The 17,513-nt window shown below is 46.8% G+C and overlaps 1 protein-coding gene across 9 annotated transcripts in view; it reads left to right on the top strand.

The window, feature by feature from the left end:
* Window positions 1–17,513, top strand: part of SLC4A4 (solute carrier family 4 member 4) — a 231,685-nt gene that overhangs the window by 52,290 nt on the left and 161,882 nt on the right. For all 9 annotated transcript variants that reach the window (XM_064450722.1, XM_064450721.1, XM_064450714.1 and 6 more), the window contains one exon: window positions 14,365–14,438. In XM_064450722.1, the coding sequence (XP_064306792.1) occupies window positions 14,365–14,438 (74 nt within the window). The remainder of the gene's footprint in view (window positions 1–14,364; window positions 14,439–17,513) is intronic.

A 17,513-nucleotide genomic window follows, 5' to 3' on the forward strand; every position in this document is an offset into this window, starting at 1 on the left:
GGCTCAGCGATAGGTGGTTATACTCTGCATTTAAAAAATGCCTGCAGCTGATGGTTAAGGTGTGTGCAACTTGGCCAGAGTCACCGAGGAGTACCTTTTATCTCTCTACCTTACTGAGAATCTTATCAAGAAAAGGGCAAAAGGCAGCCTCGTATCCAAACTCTGTTGGAAATTAGCTGGAGTTGGCCACCGTTGTACGGTCTACTGGAATGGAGATTTTTCATTAAATAGGGCCGGTGAAATCTGCAGGCCCCAACTTGTGTAGGTGCGCTACCCAGGAGTAGCGGTCGGAAGGATTTCTGTTGAGTTGGGGATGAATCGGAACGGTTACGGAGAGGCCAGGTGATGACCAAGTAGGGCAGGTTAAGCTGAATGGGCGCTGACCATGCACGTTGCCTTGCGTTGCCCTCTCTATCCCCAGACACACTGGCTTGCTTTGCGGCCACACCTGATACTCCAAACTGCAGAAATGCTTTTCATCTTTTATTTACTTATTAATTTATTTAAAATCAGTAGGTAAAACATTTCCTTGGCCCTGTCAGCCTAAAAAAGAAGTGTTTATCCTGCTCTGCTATTATGAATATGTGCTACCAAAGCAAACCAGCTCTTTCAGGCCTGCTGTAGAGAATTGTGGTTTCTTCCCAAAGAATGTCTGCCTCCAGTCTTTTAGGCAGGTGAGTGTGGAAAAAGAGGCTGAGAGCAGACAGCGGGTAATCGACATGAACAAATAAGCCTGGTCCAATATGCTTGTGTGTCAGATATTGGCACGCAATTCCTGGCCCGTTACCTTCGTAACTTGACTCTTGTGTGCACCACACGCTAATTCTCGTGCTCTACTTAAAACCAACCTGGAGAGTGTTTTCTTGTAGGCTGTATATCACATGGAGCGTGTTAACGATAACTGTGGCTCTTGAAGATGCTTTTGAGTTTATAGTTCATAAAGCAGAAGTAGGAACTCTTACTTTACAGAGTTCAGGAAGAGGAGGAAAGAGAATGAGGGAGCTAGAAAATATTTTTCATATATCCTGCTTGTTTTTAAATGCTGTGGCTTCAAAGCTGCGTTGGTAAATGGCTGAGTTGCACAGTAACGTGGGAAACCTCTCCTTTCTGAAGAGAACATTTTAGGGATGACTGGGAAGTTTGTGTTTATGGACTAGTTGTTGGAGTTACGAGGAGACAGCTACTGATGCAGGGAGAGGAACTCATTCTAGCGACAAACTTGCTTGAGTGGCTGTAAAAGTGCTACAGGAGCCTGAGTAACACGAGTAGCCTTCCTTCGGTAACGGAAGGTGCAAGTGGTCCGAATTTTTTAGGCTGCCTCTATCCAGAAGAATGATTTTTTTCAAAGTCTGTTCCTAGAGCAGGTGAGGTGTTTCAGACACTGTCTGAAAGAAATATCTATGCTCAAGTCACTTGTTCTCTTTTCCAGAAAACTGCTTGGTCTTCTGGACAAGCTCGTTAATCATTACACTAGTTTTCAGGTTACTTTGGAGGACTCGGAGCCTCCTACAACAGTGCTGCTTATCAGCATCCCTGTGCTCCTACCAGTTTTTCCCCGCAAGTTGTTCTTCTGTGGCAATGGGTTGCTAGAAGAAAGTTTGTAAGAAGTAGCTGTGAACAGTTTCTGGCAAGAAACTACTTATCAGCTCTGGCTTATTGTTTTGTTCTCGGTCTTGTTTTAGGCTGATATGAGTAAGGCTGTTTTAGGCTGCCCTTAAACGGATGTCATCCAGAGGACAGTCTTGTTAAAACTTGGGAGTTGCCCGCTCAGCAGTTCAGTTATGCGCTCCTGGCTGTGGTTGGAGGCTACAGTAAATCCAGCTTTAGGGCACTTTGAACCAAATTACGAACCTTACCCTCCCATGAAGCAAAATGCCAGTCCAGTAGCAAACTCTTCTTGCTGGTAAAGTGAGTTTAACATTTCTAAATGGATCGACTTTATGCGGGATCATGGGCTGTCTGCTTATACCACTCTGTTTTTATGCTGTGTCATGTTCCTCCTGTTGAAGTTGGTGTGCTGGTGGTGAAAGAACCCGTATCGTTTTGTTCACTGACTAACGCAGCAAAGCCACAATCATGTGCCCCTGCCTGCTCTGCGCCAAACTCTCATTAATGGCTAATTGATAGTCTGCAGGTCTGAGTTTAAAGATCACAGGCTTGGTCTACTGTTTGCTGGCACCACGGATGTTGAAGACAAGGTAGTAAACAGGTCACTGCAATGCATTGCTCTCATGGCTATATCAGCTGAGCACGTGGAAGGGCAAGGGGTGCCCGAAGGTAGCCCTGATTGCCCACTGCAGGGAATGTGATTGAGAAGCGTGCAAAATCTCTGTTTGCTTTCTTTGCAGGTGCTGTTAAAGGAGTGAATGTGTGGATGAGCTCTTTTGTGAGGCCAGTGGTCGCGGTGGTCAGGTTCCCCCGGACTGTCTTTTATCCCAATGGCTGTCGGTGCTCTACGACAGCTATTTCCTTTGTCTGATAATATTGGCAAAACGACATACGAACCTGCCCCTCTGATACCGTGACGTGAAATTTTGAGTAGCAGCAAGGTTTCCCTGCATGTGGATATAAGTCTGGTTAGCGATACAGGCAGGGATCAGGCATCGGTGATTTTGTCCCAACAGCCTGATGGGAGCCTCCAGGAGGCACACAGACCCGAGCAGGATGGCAGGTCTGCTGTGGCAATGCAGAAAGGAATTGTTGCTCGCCTTCGCCCTTCTGCTGGATGGTCCTCGTGGGTGTCATTCCTGCATCCTTTGGGTCCTGGGGCTTGCGCTGGCATCGTTGCTTTTTTGCTGAGCACTTGGTGCTCTTGAGAGACGGAATGGCTCTGTGGTGCTGTGGGCTGTGACTTATGTTCTTCTGTTGTTCTGACTAGAGCTTATATTAGAGAAAGCGATTAAATTCTTCAGTTTATTTTCAGATGACTTTGAAATAACTTGGTTTTGCATTTCTTTCTGCTCTCTTCTCCCTGGAAATGTTGTTTCTTCACCTTCAGTAAGTGTGCACTGGTTTGTGGTTTTGGGTTTTTGTTTTTTTTGTTGTTGTTGGGTTTTGGTTTTTTCCTTCCCCCCCTCCCAGTGCAGCTGGTGGAGGCAAAAATGGTGTTTAGTTTGAAAATTGGCTATTTGCATTCGAGCCATCAGGTCTGCATTAGTTTTGATTGACTATTATTAAATTAGCACTGGGACCAATGCCAGGGACCTTCTTCAGAGAAGGTTTTGTCTCATCTCCCCTGGGGAACAGTCGCTACAAAGCCTTCCGGAGAAGCAGTTGTCACTCCAGTGAGGATGAGGTTAGCTCGGAGCCCTTCAGTCTCTCAGAGCCCACCGGTCGTCTTGCTTGTCTCGTATTGTTGAAGAAGTTGCCTTTGCCCCGCCTGGATTGTGTGTGCATGCTGATGTTTAGATCGGGTGACTTTGCCTCTTCCGTCTTCGTTTTACAGCTGTGCGCCCTGATCGCACTCCTTTTGGTGTCATCTCAAATGGTATCACATCCCTTCTTACTTTTGAGTAGCTTGTCTAACTTGCAGAAATGACATAATCTTACAGGGACTTTCATCTAGTACGAGGTAAGGTTTGCAGAGGCTGATTTTTTTTTTTTCTCCTTTTTGTTTTTTCTCTCCCCTCCACCCGGCAAGGCCTCTACATTTTAGAAATCAAACAAAACCTTTGACATACTCATGGTTCCCAGTCATTCACTTTTTCTGTGTCCATGGTTCTCGGTCACGCGCTTTCTCCGTGTCTCAGTCTATGGTAGGGCAGCAAGCTCTGTAGTTGCGTGAGGATTTTGGTGATAAGCACGGTTCAGGAAGTTCCCGTTGGTGTAGCGCCGATCTGTGCTGCACGGTTCTGCCACGCGGGCTGCCTACGAGGTTGAGTGTTGAAGCAGATTACTGAAATCATCCATATTAAAAATATCCTTTATGCTGGATTATGTTTTTGAAATCAGCATATCGCGAAACCGCTTATCACTTGAGAGTGCAGAGAATTGGATCAGAAATGCTGTGACTGCGCTCTGTGAAGTGCTGAAAGTGCGTTAGCTCCCTTGGCTGCTTCCGATACGTCCAAAACGTTTTATACAACCAGGCTTTCTGCCTCTGCCAGTCGAGCTTTGTGCTGGATCAGGTATTGTCTGTCCTCCTCCCAGCAGAAAGCCAGCGTACGTTCTGTACTGCACGCTTGGCCAGGGCCTGGCCTGGCTCAGGCCCGATATTAACATCGGTGGTCCAGAGTTTTGTGATGCTTTTAGAATGACTTCAGCATCTCAGAGATGCGTGGGAAGGTGATGGAGAGGAAAACGTGCAGCTCGGAGTTGTGCATTTGAAAGCATGAAGCTTGAAGGAAGGGGAAAGTTCCAAATTGTACTTACAGAAGTGAAATTACGATATAAGTGAGCATTTCGTGTTTCTGGGGTTGTTTTGTGTGCTGGGGGTTATTGTTACGGAGAAGAGACTTTCCCCCAAAGCAGTCACATGGGAAGACAAGCGCGGGAGCTGCTTGCTGGGAACCCAGGACTGGGTGCACTGGATTGTCTTCCCTGGAGAAAACCTGGTCTAGGTTAATGGTGCCACTCGGTGTGCTGCCCCACCCCACATTGTACTCACGGCCTGTTCTTTCGCTGAATGGGAAATGGACTTAAACCGAGGAACTCCCATTTCAGAGAACCTTTTTCTTTGAAAAGGCAGAGACGCCCACTTTAACATCCTTGTCTGGAGGTAGGAAAAGCTGTGGCAGGTCCAAGCTACGCGTACGTTGCTTTTTGAGACTCTGTGTAGGCAATATTCAGCAGGTGCTGGGAAGATTTCCCACAGTTGCTCTTTTCTTGCCTAGGTTGATATATATGTATCTATATATAGGTGTATTCAGAACCCCTGTTAATTATGTTCTTTTGAAGTCCTGCACCCGTTGCAGTAGTGAGCTGAGCTGATGTAAAATACATACTTGTAATATTGCAGGCGGTTCTTAGTCCGTGATACCCAGTCTTATGACACAATACACTTAGGCACAGATTTCTCGAAAAGGGCTCTTACACGAGGCTTGAACGAAGACCAACTACTTTATAAAACAGGATTGTTTTTAAATAGACACGGGTTTACTTGAAGAGCACATGAAAACGCTCTCGTCAGTCAGCCCTCTGGAGATTTACTGAGCCTCAAATCACATGCTAAATTATAAATCTGTTGTGCACTGCCTAATTTGCTTTAAATGGGGCAAACGTATGCTGTGTGTTGTGGCCACCTTTACATGCTAGCCTTCTTGTTTAGTCCATTCCTGAAACAGGCTCTCTCCATCTGCCACTTTTCCATTTTTGAACTACCCCTAAGATTTAGCTAACCCTTTTTTTTATCCCACGCAAGTGTTTAGAAGCAGGTGGGGGATTTTAGGAACTTTTTCATGCCAAAATTGAACACTGTTCTTTTTTCCATCAATATGCAAGACTGGGAAAAAAAAGGTAGGGATAGCCAATTGGAAGTGTAAGACATGGTCAAGTAAGAAGTTGCCTATAAGGCATAAACTGTAACAAAAACTATGTGGGACACGACATTGTTGCAGTAATAAATGGCCAAAAAGAAGAAAAAAATCAGATCCCGCAGGCTGTCTTTAAATAATAATTTTTCAGGAAAAATCCGCTACTGCTTGTGGGTTTAAACCTTGTCACCATTCTGCCTCTAGAGGAAACTTTTTTATTATTTATATTTCATGCTCCGCACCAAATTAAGCTACAAAAATGTCTGGTTTGTGTTAGCCTCCGACAGATATATTCATCATAATTGCAGTCTGAAACGACTTCTTCCCATTGACTGGCTCATCTCATAAAGCTCCTACATAAGTGCAATCTTGAGTTCCTTTCAGAGTGTCGCTATACCTTCTCCTGGCTCTTGCTATGTGAAATATCGCAGGTGTATGTGGAAGATGTCAGGAGCCAGGTGCTTGGCTGTAGGGGTTCACCTCGTCCTGCCGGAGAGGGGGCTTTAACTGAGGCGCTGCCTGTTTCAAATTCAGCCTGAATGAAAGGTAGACTTGTCCTTGCTGGTACGTCTGCAGTTACACCTCTGTGATTTCCTTTAAGAGAAGGAAATGAAAGTATGCAGTCAGCTGGCTTTATCAGTTTTTTATAGAGTTGTGTCACTTTACGGTAAGCAATCTAAATATAATAAAACAGTGGCTTCAGCTGCTACACCTACGCTAGGGTCCGGCGCCAATATCTCCACTTGTATTCCCGTGTTTTGATAACGTTACTTTCTTGTTTGTGCAGAAGAAAGCTTCAGTTTCATTCACTCCTAATTATTTTTGCCTAGTAATTATTCCATTTTTGGAATGTATCCAAGTTGAAGAGTTCTCCTGAAGTTGTTGGAGATCTAAATTGAAATCCAAATGATGGAGCTTATTTTGTCAAAGTAAATTTAAATAATTCTTCCCTTGGTTTCAGGAAGGTGCTCTCATAGGCTTCACCCGTGAGTTGAGATAAACCTTTCAAGTTCTTGACGTTCCAGTCAGTAAGAGTTTTTGAAAACAAGATGTAGTCAAGAACCGAGACTTAAGCCCTGTAATGGGACGTTACGTCAGTCCCTCAGAATACCTCTGTAGAGTGAAACGTTTCACCTAACAATGAGATGACTTAATTGGGAATTTATTAAAAACCAAACCCAACAGAAGCCCCTCCCCTCACACTCCCCCTGTTTTCAAAAAGGTCTCATTCATTCTAAACCCGCCTTCAGTAATCTAAATAGCCTGGCACAGTATTACTGAATGAATGGGCTACTTTTTCTGGAGCAAAATACACGTGCCCGACACATTTCAAGTAAATAACCAGTATCTGTGTTTGTGTTCTACCTGATGCCGCCTGATTGATCAGAGGTAGCCTTCGTTTGTGGCTTTCTCTAGTTCTTCATAACCTGCTGACGAGACCACACCGAGTTGACAGGGGAAATATTTGAACCAAATGAAGGGGCAGCAGTGTAAAGGCAAACGGCTTCCTGCAGAAAACGCCATTGAAGTACCGGTGGGGAGGCAGCCTCTCGGAAAGGAGGTTTCTGAGGGAGAAAAAGCACTGAAAGAGCGTGTCTATTTAAATGACTTATTCTCAGGAACATACTGAGCGTGAGGGTGGTTAAAAGAGAAGAAAGCAAGCGAAATAGCACGAAATCTGCAAAGCGGTCCTGCAGCTCTTTGCAGGAGCGTTAGCCTAGCGGTGGGCGCAGGACGCGTACTGCTTTACAAAGCTCCGCCAGTGACGCAGGCCTGGCTGTGCAAAAGCTGGTGGCGCGTCTCCTGTGCGTGCCCTCTTGTTGTAACTCTGACCTCGGCGGGCTTCTGGGAAAGGACCTCGAGGGAGGGGAAGACGGGAAGCGTAACCTCGGTGATTTACATGGGCTGGTGAAGGGTGTACTTACCCTGCCTTGTGCTCGTCTTTTCTCCAAAGCCCCTGTCACAAGCATGCTTCACTGTCAAGTAAAAAAAGGCTTATGTCACTGTCATGCTTGAGAGACACGAGCAAGCAACCGTGAACCTTTGAGTTTTCATGTGCCCTTTGAAAAGATAAGTAATCCAGAACGTGTGCAGTTTCTTGTAAGTTGGTAGCACGATGATAAAGCTTGCTTTCTTTTTGCCTCCTCCTTGATTCGCTACAGCATGTGCAATTAATCATCAGCCGTGTTGTATGCATCGTGGTCCAACACGTGCTGGTAGTTCATCGGAACTAGAAAGTAGGAGTTGGTGCTGCAAAAAGGTGAAGCACAGCCCAAAACAAATGAACAGTCAATGCTCCTTTGAGGTCGTGTATGTTCCAGCATTTTCCTACGTGTCCAGAACAAAGGGTGCTTTAGCCCCTTGCTTGCATTTACAGGTTTTAGTCTTGTAGCATCTGTAGTGGCCTCACGGTTATGTACAGGAGATGATTGGCGTTGCTCTGAAGTGGGGAAACAGCGTTCTCCATTCAGCCAAGAGGTGTGTAGGAGGGGGAAGAGCTGAGATGAGGTTTTCTGCATCTGCTCTCCTCGGTTGCGTTGTGCAAAGCAGTCATCTTGGGTATTAGTTCCTAGCTGATTATCGAGAGTTATTTTAAAAGAACCTGGGTTTATGTTTGGATTTAAAAACATTATAGTGCAAGTTGTTTCTGCAGGAAGCAGAGGCTTCTGTCCTCCTCTGCTCCTGGTGAGCACAACCTTTTGCTGAGAAAGCATGTAAATAATGCTGTTTTAGAGCTGAGAGGGGAAAATGCATCCAAGATAAATTTGGCAATGCGTTCTAAAAGTGCATCAACCAGACCATGCTGAGTATAGTCAGAAGCTCATTCTTCTGTGTGATGGAGCCCATATGCAAGTACGTGAGGAAAACAAAACACATCTAGCCCCTAAAAAGGAATCGGTCATATTCGGTCTGTTTATTCAAGCATTTGCGTATGGGCTGTGAGAGCATCAATTGGGACCAAGTCTCCTTCCTAGTTTCCTGTTTACTTGGCCGCTATCATCGCAGTATCTGAATGCTCCACAGGTTGCAGAGAAAAGACTTACTATTACCTCTGTCTCTCCTCGGGTCCAGGCTCTGTGTGTCCCGTCTATGTGAGCCTCCAGGTCTAGCTGGTGCTGCCATCTAGATGGAGCCATCAGGTCGTGTTGTTCCATCTGTTGTTGAAGGTTGAGCGATGTCGCACGTCACAAGTAGCGTTGATGGTGGAGGACGTGTCTCAGCCCGGCGAAGGACTCTGTTGTCGTGAGCAGGCCTCTCACACCTTGTGGGCAGCCATGCGGAGTGGGGCTGTGGTTGTACCCGCGGCTGTTCCTTGCAAGCCACGTTGCGTTTCTTTTTCCAAGCTCTGCTCGTGATTACCGGCAGCAAAACTGCAGCTGATGGGGATGTGCACATGGTCACCCTGGGTTTGTTCCCAGCAGCACAGGGAGGCGTCGCAGGGGTGCAGGAGGCCTTTGTGGGGTGGGCATTGGAGTGCCCAAACAGATCAAGCTGTCAGAGGCGGTTGCCTGTTCTGCTGGGTGCTGTAGAGTCCTCAGCTGAAAACTTACCGTTTCAGCCTCTAAGAGCTAAAATGACTCGTGTGCTGGACAGTTTCCCCTTTTTGTGTTTGGGAGGTAAATGGTGAGGGGGAACGGTGTATGTGTAGGGTCAGGTGTAATCCCCGTGGGATTGTGAGACCTGCCAAACAGCTTAGCCAAGGATGCCTGGAGTGCCGTTCGCTTGGTTTTGCCTCTTTTCTCCCCCCGCATCCCCACCTGTTGTGCTCCCACTGAGCCTTGCAGAAAGCAGTTTTCTGTGGAAGAAAGTCCTGCCGGGTGAACGATGCCAGGCTCTCAGAAGCAAACGAGGGCGGTTGATCCTGTGTGCTCAGGAAGATGGTATTTCACCTGCCTTTCCCACGAACATAGACAGCTTCCAGACACCTGCGCGTAAGAGCTGTAGAGCAGGAGCTGTCGTGCAGCGTGGCTGGGCAGGCGTGTTTCGTTAGCAGGTTTGACCCTTTTGGAGCCTCGCTGTCAGGGCTGCTGTATCAGCCGGCAGGCGTTGCTGCTCTGTGACCCAATGTTTGCAATTCTCTCTCCTCCCTGAAGCCGTTGACGCACTCTGTGCCCTGCCTTATTGCAGAAGGATTGTTCTTTAAATGGGACTTTCACGTGGGCTCTGCGTTATGCTATCCGTTTTAGTTACAGTGCTGGCTCCGGTTTTCTTTGTCTTTGTTCAGTCCAGAGTTTGCTGGAGTTTCTTCCTGATTGCAAAAGATGTTTGAAATGGGCAGAATCTGAAAGCTTATCAGCAAGTAATAACTCTTGTTTCTTGCTCCCCAGCGACATTAGGCGTTTATTCGCTGGAGCGAGCTGTATCTCCATGCAACAGCTCGCGTTGCCACATCAGCCCTTCTGCTTTATTTATGCCAAACACTAGTTTCCCTCTTCTCCTGCCATAAATCACGCAGTTACCGAAAGCGCTGGTGTTGATTACTGCCGGTGGGAAGGCCGGGACAGTGTCCCTGGAGGCAGCCAGCAGCAGCGGGGCGCTGGGCCGGGCCCCCTCTGCCTGCGGGGAGCCCCTCGTCGCCGCGGCAGGGCGGTGGCAGCACCCCATCTACTAAGGCCCCGGCTGGGGAGGCGGGAGGGCTGGCTGTGGGTCTCTGCCCCGGTTAGCACTGGGGACGGTAGAGCCGAGGTTACCTGCTGCTCTGAAGACGTGTTGCAAGCATTCGGCGCTACAACAAGGAGACCTATAATGAGAAGAATTTTTGATGTGATGAGCAAAACAGAGACTGTCAGATGAGCGTTAGCCAAGGGGAAGGAGGCAAGGAGTTCTGAGTAATTGGTTTTGGGGTTTTTTGGGTTTTTTTTTTTAGCCTATTGCTGATAATTTGGGTTTGAACCGCAGAGCTTTGCTTCAGAACCCAAATCAGGTTTGCTATGCTAACGCTGAATGCTCAGAAATGCTGTTACCCCAAAAGTTACTGGGAGCAGGGCAACGAACGCCCTTGCTCATTTCTCAGGGTGTGCTCTGCTCGCTGGGGAAGAGGCTTCTCATCTTCTTTTCTGCTTTGTGGTATTCGACTTCCTTCGCTTTGGCCCACCTTATACTGACTTGTCTCTCCTTTACCAAGTTCACGATCCCTGTTGGTATTAAGTTGGTCCTGTTCTTTGAGTAGACTATTTCCGTGAGCTGTATGTGCGAGCGGTCTGCAAATTTAGGTTCGAGCTGCATGCTGCGTTGGGTAGGCTGTGTGTGATGCTGGTTAAAATCCTATTGACACATAATGTCGCTTCTAAAGATGTTTGGTACCCATCTAATGATCTGCCCAGAAAGGTCCATCACCCAAGCAGCACATAGGTTTCTACTTGTGAGTATATTTCGTCAGAGTACATGACTTGCTTAGATCTAGACCCTAAAAATAGAAAAAACAATATTTTTTTTTAATTTTTTGAGGTTTGTTTCCAAAACATTGCAGTAACGGTACTGAAGATGCGGCTCTAGATAAAAAGTGTCTGAATGTCCCTTGCTTTTTACCTTACTACAAGGAACTCGTAAACCAGGCTTAAACTAAGGCACATTTCTGGTCAGAGGCCCTAAAAAACTTGAAACTCTTTCTTACCTCTACCCAGTGTGTGTGTGTCTTCTCCAGGGGGTGGTGAAAATACCTTTTCTTGCTGCAGTGCTTCACTGGTTGGACTCTGCCAGCTCTCCCCTGAAGACCCAAGCGAAGATTTTGCTGTTGTTTCACGTATATTTTTTTTTTAATATTTCTGCAACTCCCATGTCATGTTATATGAAAAATTCCAGGGGGCTGAAATACTTCCCCCGTGCAAATTCATAAAGGATGTTTTCTTGCTAGACTTCTGCCTGAAGAAATCCTGCAGTAATCTGAGAAGGGCAGAAAAGACCAAGTTGAGGGAGGTGGCGCTTGGGAGTCTAATCACTAAACTCCTGCGGATTAGAGACAGGGCGCCGTGCCAAGGCGACCCAAGCTCTATTCCTGGCCCTTTAAACCCCCCAGCTCCTTCGGATCCGCTCTGCGCACGTTTCGGGGGAAGCATCGGGCTCGCAATGTGTTGTAAGCGGTCTTCCACCCGTCTGCAGCTAGAAAGCGCAGCTGTTAGTTCGATGTGATACGCTGATCCAAGGGAGGAAAGGTGGGAGGGTGGGGGGAAGCGCGGGGTCCAGCCCTGCTGCCTGCAGGTGAGGTGCTGCCCTGGGAGGGCTCCGCAGCAAGCGGGGCTCCCCTGCGGGCAGGGCGATGCTGGCAGGGTGCACTGCTGCGCTGGGGAAATGGAGCAGACGTTCCACCGGGTGGATGGCACCCAGTGAATTTTTGTCAGCGCTGTATTCCTTGCAGGCAGTGGAAATTGCTCCCTTCCTTCCTGTCCCCACTTTTCTCCCTCTCCTCCCCGCCATGAGGCTGATGCTTCTCGGGTGCTGCGCACCTGGACTGGTGCTGCCGAAGGTGGCGTGGAGAAACTGGCGCTGGAAAACGGGTGTTTGAGCTGGGGCTGTGGGATGCGCAGGGGTGGTTGCACGCACACGCACATGCTGAGGGGCTGGAATGTGTCGGTGCTCGAGGAACGGAGGCAAATGCCGAGGCATGGTGTGTGTGAAAGTGTAAGAACAGACTTTATGGAGTAATAAAGCGTGCGCGGTTTGTGTTTGGGCTGGAAATCCCGTCCCATCTGTTCCAGATGCTTTCAGTTGTGTTTATAGCAAGTAGCTACTGTGCTGCTTTTTGAGGAATAAAAATCAAAATTAAAAGAAATAAAAATTGGGGTGTTCCTTCACAACCGTCACAAACGGGCGGGAGCAGCCATGAAATATGGTCCCTTTTGTTGCCTTAGAAAAGATGCATAAATAGGCTTGAATAATTTAACGAAGGACCGGAGCTTTTGGGGAAGGCTTCCGTGTGCGTGCCCGAGTGCTGGCTCTGTGTGTGTTCTTGGCAAGAAGCACATCCTACCCCTTTGCACAGGGCGCAGCTGCCTGTGAAACGGTACCTTTCTTCAGTCAGAGAAACTTTGCTCTTCAAATCCTTTGGCTTCTGCGTCTCTTGCAGACAGCGCGGGCAGAAACAGCCTGTGTGAAGGGGAGGTGGGCCTTGTTCCAGGTGTTAGCATTGGACCTCAGCTCAGCAGCTGATGCTCGAGTTCATTTCTGGGTGCGGTGCTGTATTATTTGCTGCCAGCCAATAATCCAGATGCAAAATGTGTATTTCCAAAAGCTTAGTTAATGGTTTTGAATCGGACCCTTTTTGCTTTGTTCTTTTTTTATCTGTAAAGTATTTGAGACTTGCTCATGGGAGCTGAGAACCAAGGATGAGGGCAATGGCATGTTAATAAAGGTGCTTGAGGTGGAGAGAAACCTGGCAAAGACTGGAGAGTGGCTGCTGTGGTAATTCTTTCAGAAAACGAGGGCTCTGGTACTTTCTTTTGTGGCTGAATTTTTTTTTTGTGGTTTTTGTTGGTTTTTGGGGTTTTTTTGTTTGGTTTTTTCTTGTTCAGGTAGGTGTTGACATGCAAGGTAGATATCCTCAGACATTTGGATTTCTGTGGTATTCATCCACTCGGTTTTTATACTCCTGTATTTGTATGTGCCCTTAAAAGACTCTATTATATGTTTGCTGCTACTGCATTCGGAGGATATTGTGGGATCACGAGTGGAAGCGATATGGATGTGAAGATGTTCTGAAGCCTTTGTCTTTTGCTCTACTGAGTTTGCCCCTGTTCCATCCAGGGGAATATAAGGCAAAGGTACTGTTTTTTGATCGTTACCCCCATATGCCTGTTTCTTGCCATTGGTAGGAAAAACGGTTACCAGCTCGGTCTCCAGTTGTATTAAGACAGAAAGCTTCCACAGGGACTGTCCAGTGAGCAGCAAACGTGTGCTTCGCCTCTAAGTGGTGTGAAAGGAGGTGATTTAATATAGCGAGATATTTTTGTTGTTGTTATTTTAGCATTTTAATATTTGGTCGTCAAAAGTGAATTTGCAGGTGAACCCTTGGAAAGCATGCAGGGTCTTATTTTGTGGGTGAAATACAGCAGCACCTGTTCTGGGCAGCACCACAGGACGACTCTTACGGCAAAGGTGTAGAATTAGGAGTCTCTTCTATACAGAGAAGCAGATAAGAGGTGGAGGGAAAAGGCGAGGGGAAAGGGGGCAACTCCTAAAACCTGTCCCCAAATGGATGAATGAATGGGTGACACACATAAATGACTGCTGTGATGGTCTGACTTACTGTAACTCAGTCTTGGGATAATCCTCATATGTCAGATTTCTGTAAGGCCAACATGTGACACAAAGCTTGTCTCTCCGCAGACAAGGGTGCTTTGCTGGTATTAAGAGGCCGGCTGAGAGGCTGGTCTCCCACTGTGCATTCGAACGCGTGTGTATGTCTGTGTGTAGCGTGCGTGCTTGCTTGTAGATGTGGTTCTGCGGCCGAGGTCTTTTAGAAGAACTTTAAAGGGAAACTGGCATTCCACAAACTCTTGGCTATTGCATAAACGGTCCCAAACTTGCCTGCGTGTGTTTAAGTCCTTTTTAGAAAAAAGAAAAAAAGGAGGAGGGGGAAAAACTAACAAACAAACAAAAAAAAGAAACAAGAAACAGGAAAAAAACCCAGAGGCTTGTATCTGGGATTACCTTCCTCACACCTGTCACCACTGATGTCCTCTCAAGGTTAGAATTCGAGCTACGTGAGGCCAGCTTAAACCAAACGGCATTTGAAAGGAGCTCTATGAAGGAACAGCAGGCACGGGAAGGAGAACAGGAGCGCCCACAGGAACATGAACAACAGCTTGCAAGTTAACCTGCCCAGGACCTGGGCTGGTTCAAATAGCTCACTCCAGGAGAAGTCTGAGCATTCCTTTTTTCTTTTCTATTACTATAGGATGGAGGACGAGGCAGTACTGGATAGAGGGGCTTCCTTCCTTAAACATGTATGTGATGAAGAAGAAGTGGAAGGTAAGAGACCTTGGACTGCTGGGGAGAAAGGGTACCTTCACAGTTTGTATTTGTACGTACGATCGGCACAGTCGGATAGCGGAGAGAAAGGGCTCCTTTGTTTTGCCGAGTAATTAATCCTAAAATTGACTGAAACACGGGTAAGCTTGATCGGGGGGAAACTGGCTTTTTAAAGAAATCCTCTTCTTCAAATTCAGGAGTGAATGGCGTTAAATGCTGCTGGCACCCATTTCTACTTCCCACAAAATCATGTCTGCATAGTGGCCGTGAAATATCAGGGCTATTTGTTTTTCTTTCCCCTACGAATATAGTTTTGGCAACACTTCTATATTGCCACCGCACTTGGATGTGCTGGAATACGGTGGCAGGTGCTGTGGATGGAGAAGCGAACTGGAAAAACAAGCAGAATTTGTACCGAGTGTCGGGGCGGACATAAGGCAGCAAGGGGATGTTTGCCTGGGTTATCCTTTTAGCTTAGGAGGAATAAAGGGAGGGTTTTTCCCTTGAAGAGGGGCTTTTCCACAGAGCAAACAGTTTCTTCACTTCTTAGGGAAAGAGCAGGCTCCTTTGAAAGTGGTTTTATTTTCTCTCTAACTAAAAATGTTGTGAAATCCCAAAGGTAAAAGGAATTTAAAGGAGTTTAGGTTAAGGTTCTCTGTGGAAGATTTTTAAGCTGATAGCAGTGAATTATCTGCAGCAAATTCTCTTTTCCTTGTTTTACGAGGATCAGTTGACTGTGTGCTTGACAAACTAGTGGGGGAGAAGGAGGAAAGGACGATAGGGTATGTGCTCTACCTAGAAGGGAAAGGAGGCCAGCATTTCACCTCACAAGTGCTATTCTTCCCTCCCTCTTGGCTTAGCTAGCCAATTTTTTTCCTCTTTTCTTCACCTGCAACCAAATGCCTGTGGCTTCTCGGTTTAAAGGTGTAGGGTTACAGCCATGTCACTGGTAATGGGCAGTAAAGGATCAAGCAGCATGAAAGAAAATCATCTCCAAAAAGATGGATTAGAACACTTCCAGCACATCAAACCAGCCATTTCCATGAAAAAGGCTATGTTTTCTTCTTCTCTTGTATGAAGTAATCTGTGCTCAGTAGCTATAAATCATCATGTTAGGCCATTTGCTGTCTGCAGGGTCGGAGTGATGGGGATTTGTATTAGCCTTCTGCTTGTAGAATAATCGATGCTTTGGCACAGCAGAAGCATTTGAGAGGGGAGAGAGGGAGAACATTTCTTATATTTTACTGTCTTAAATGTTGCCACATGCTGCTGTGGTGTGTATTGCCCGTATGTGACACTCCAGGAGTATAATACAAATTGCTGTTTGTGGAGAGCGGCACAGGAGTGTCATTTTCAACTGTCTGCAGGTGCTGTGAAAAAGGCTGTGGTTAATGCTTTAAGTAACATTTGTAGATGTGGTGTGTTTATCTCCGCATTTCAGCATGGAATTCATCCTCATTTGATTTCGCTGGGCTAACAGACCAGTTGCAGTTCATCTCGCTGGGGTAAGGAGAAGAGGAGGTGAAACAAGTATTCCTAATTGCACGCGACAGGCCTCCGAGAGCTGTAGCTGCTTGTCTGAGCCTCCGGAGAGACTCGGAGCTCTGGAACCAGCTAATTCCCTTGTTCGTGCTAAAGGCAGAGCCTTGATTCTCGCCAGGCTTCGGCGAGTGACCTAGCTAAATCACAAAAGGAGCTGCCATCTGTGGCGGGGCCGGTGCTGACGCCGTAGCATCTGTCGGTGTCACGATGCATGTACGGTGCACATATGATTCGGTTTGTGAGTTGCTGCTCAGCCTTTCCACTCTTCTGGAGTGGGACAGCCTTGAATTCGCAGCGTACCTGGCAAATTTGGGATATTACCACAGCGCAAGTCATCATTAAAGGCTTTGGCATTTTGAAGAGGTCTTACTTCCTTTAGAGGGGAAGATTTTGAACCTAACTGATACTATGATTCTACGCATGTCCTCAGCTACATTTAACTCTCTACCTGGGTGTGTGCCCTGTATATGAGTACAGTTAATATATGTGTGTATCCAGTATGCACCCCACGTAGTCATAGTCTGCATGTATAGAATGAGTTGTAGGCTCACAGACTGCTTTGGGTTTGAAGGGACATTTTAAAGATCACCAAGTTCCAAACAGAGCTAGCAGGGACGCCTTCCGCTAGACCAGGTTGCTCAGAGCCCCATCCAGCCTGGCCTCAGGGACTGCCAGGGACAGGGCACCCACAGCGTCTACGGGCAACCTGGGCCAGTGCCCCATCACCCTCACAGTGAGGAATTTCTTCTTTATATCCAGTCTAAATCTGCGCTCTTTCAGTTTAAGACACCGTGGAAGGGCTAAAACATGAGGTTGAAGACCTTTGGCTGACTCGTGCTGCAGATGCTTTTAATCTCTCTGCTAGCTTTCTGCACTGCAAGTGGAGTGGTTTCAAGGAGAGCATTTGTCTGCAGACCTGAAGGTGTTAGCTCTGAAGTGCTCTCTGTTCCTTCAGCCACTCTCATGGGGTGTTTATAACTTGCTTTTCTAAAAGGCTTACAGTAATGGCATCCTCTGTAGAAGAAGGTAACAGCGAGTGGAATTGTTACCTCCAGGTATATTTTATTTTTCTGATAGTTTTTATTTTTAGCCTGCTCTCATGAGGAAACAACATACACAGCATAAAGTTGTTTGCCTCTTCTTTCTATTCCTTTCCCAATAATTTTTTTGCACCTAGCAGTCAATATTGACCAGATTTCTCAGGTAGGCTCTTTTAAAGCTACTCTTCATTTCACTAAACTTGTAGGAAAAGAAAAACAACTGAGCAGAGAGGAGAGACTGTTTTATTTTCTTTCTGCTAGGGAAAGGGGAATTGTAACCTTTGTCAGAAGAGAGCTGACAGCGTAGTGTTAGGGCAGTGGGATTCCCCAGCTGCAGGAGTTTGCAGGGGAGAACGGGGAAACCCTACTGCGAAACATTATAAGGGGCTTAGAAAGCAGGCTGCTTTTGTTGCTTGTGTCTCGGTTTGATGTCAAACAGATGAAGACAGACTTACCAAGGTGTCATTTTGAGCCATCCCTCTTCCGCGCATTC

Source organism: Phalacrocorax carbo, chromosome 4 (assembly GCF_963921805.1).
Source record: "Phalacrocorax carbo chromosome 4, bPhaCar2.1, whole genome shotgun sequence".
NCBI lineage: Eukaryota > Metazoa > Chordata > Aves > Suliformes > Phalacrocoracidae > Phalacrocorax > Phalacrocorax carbo.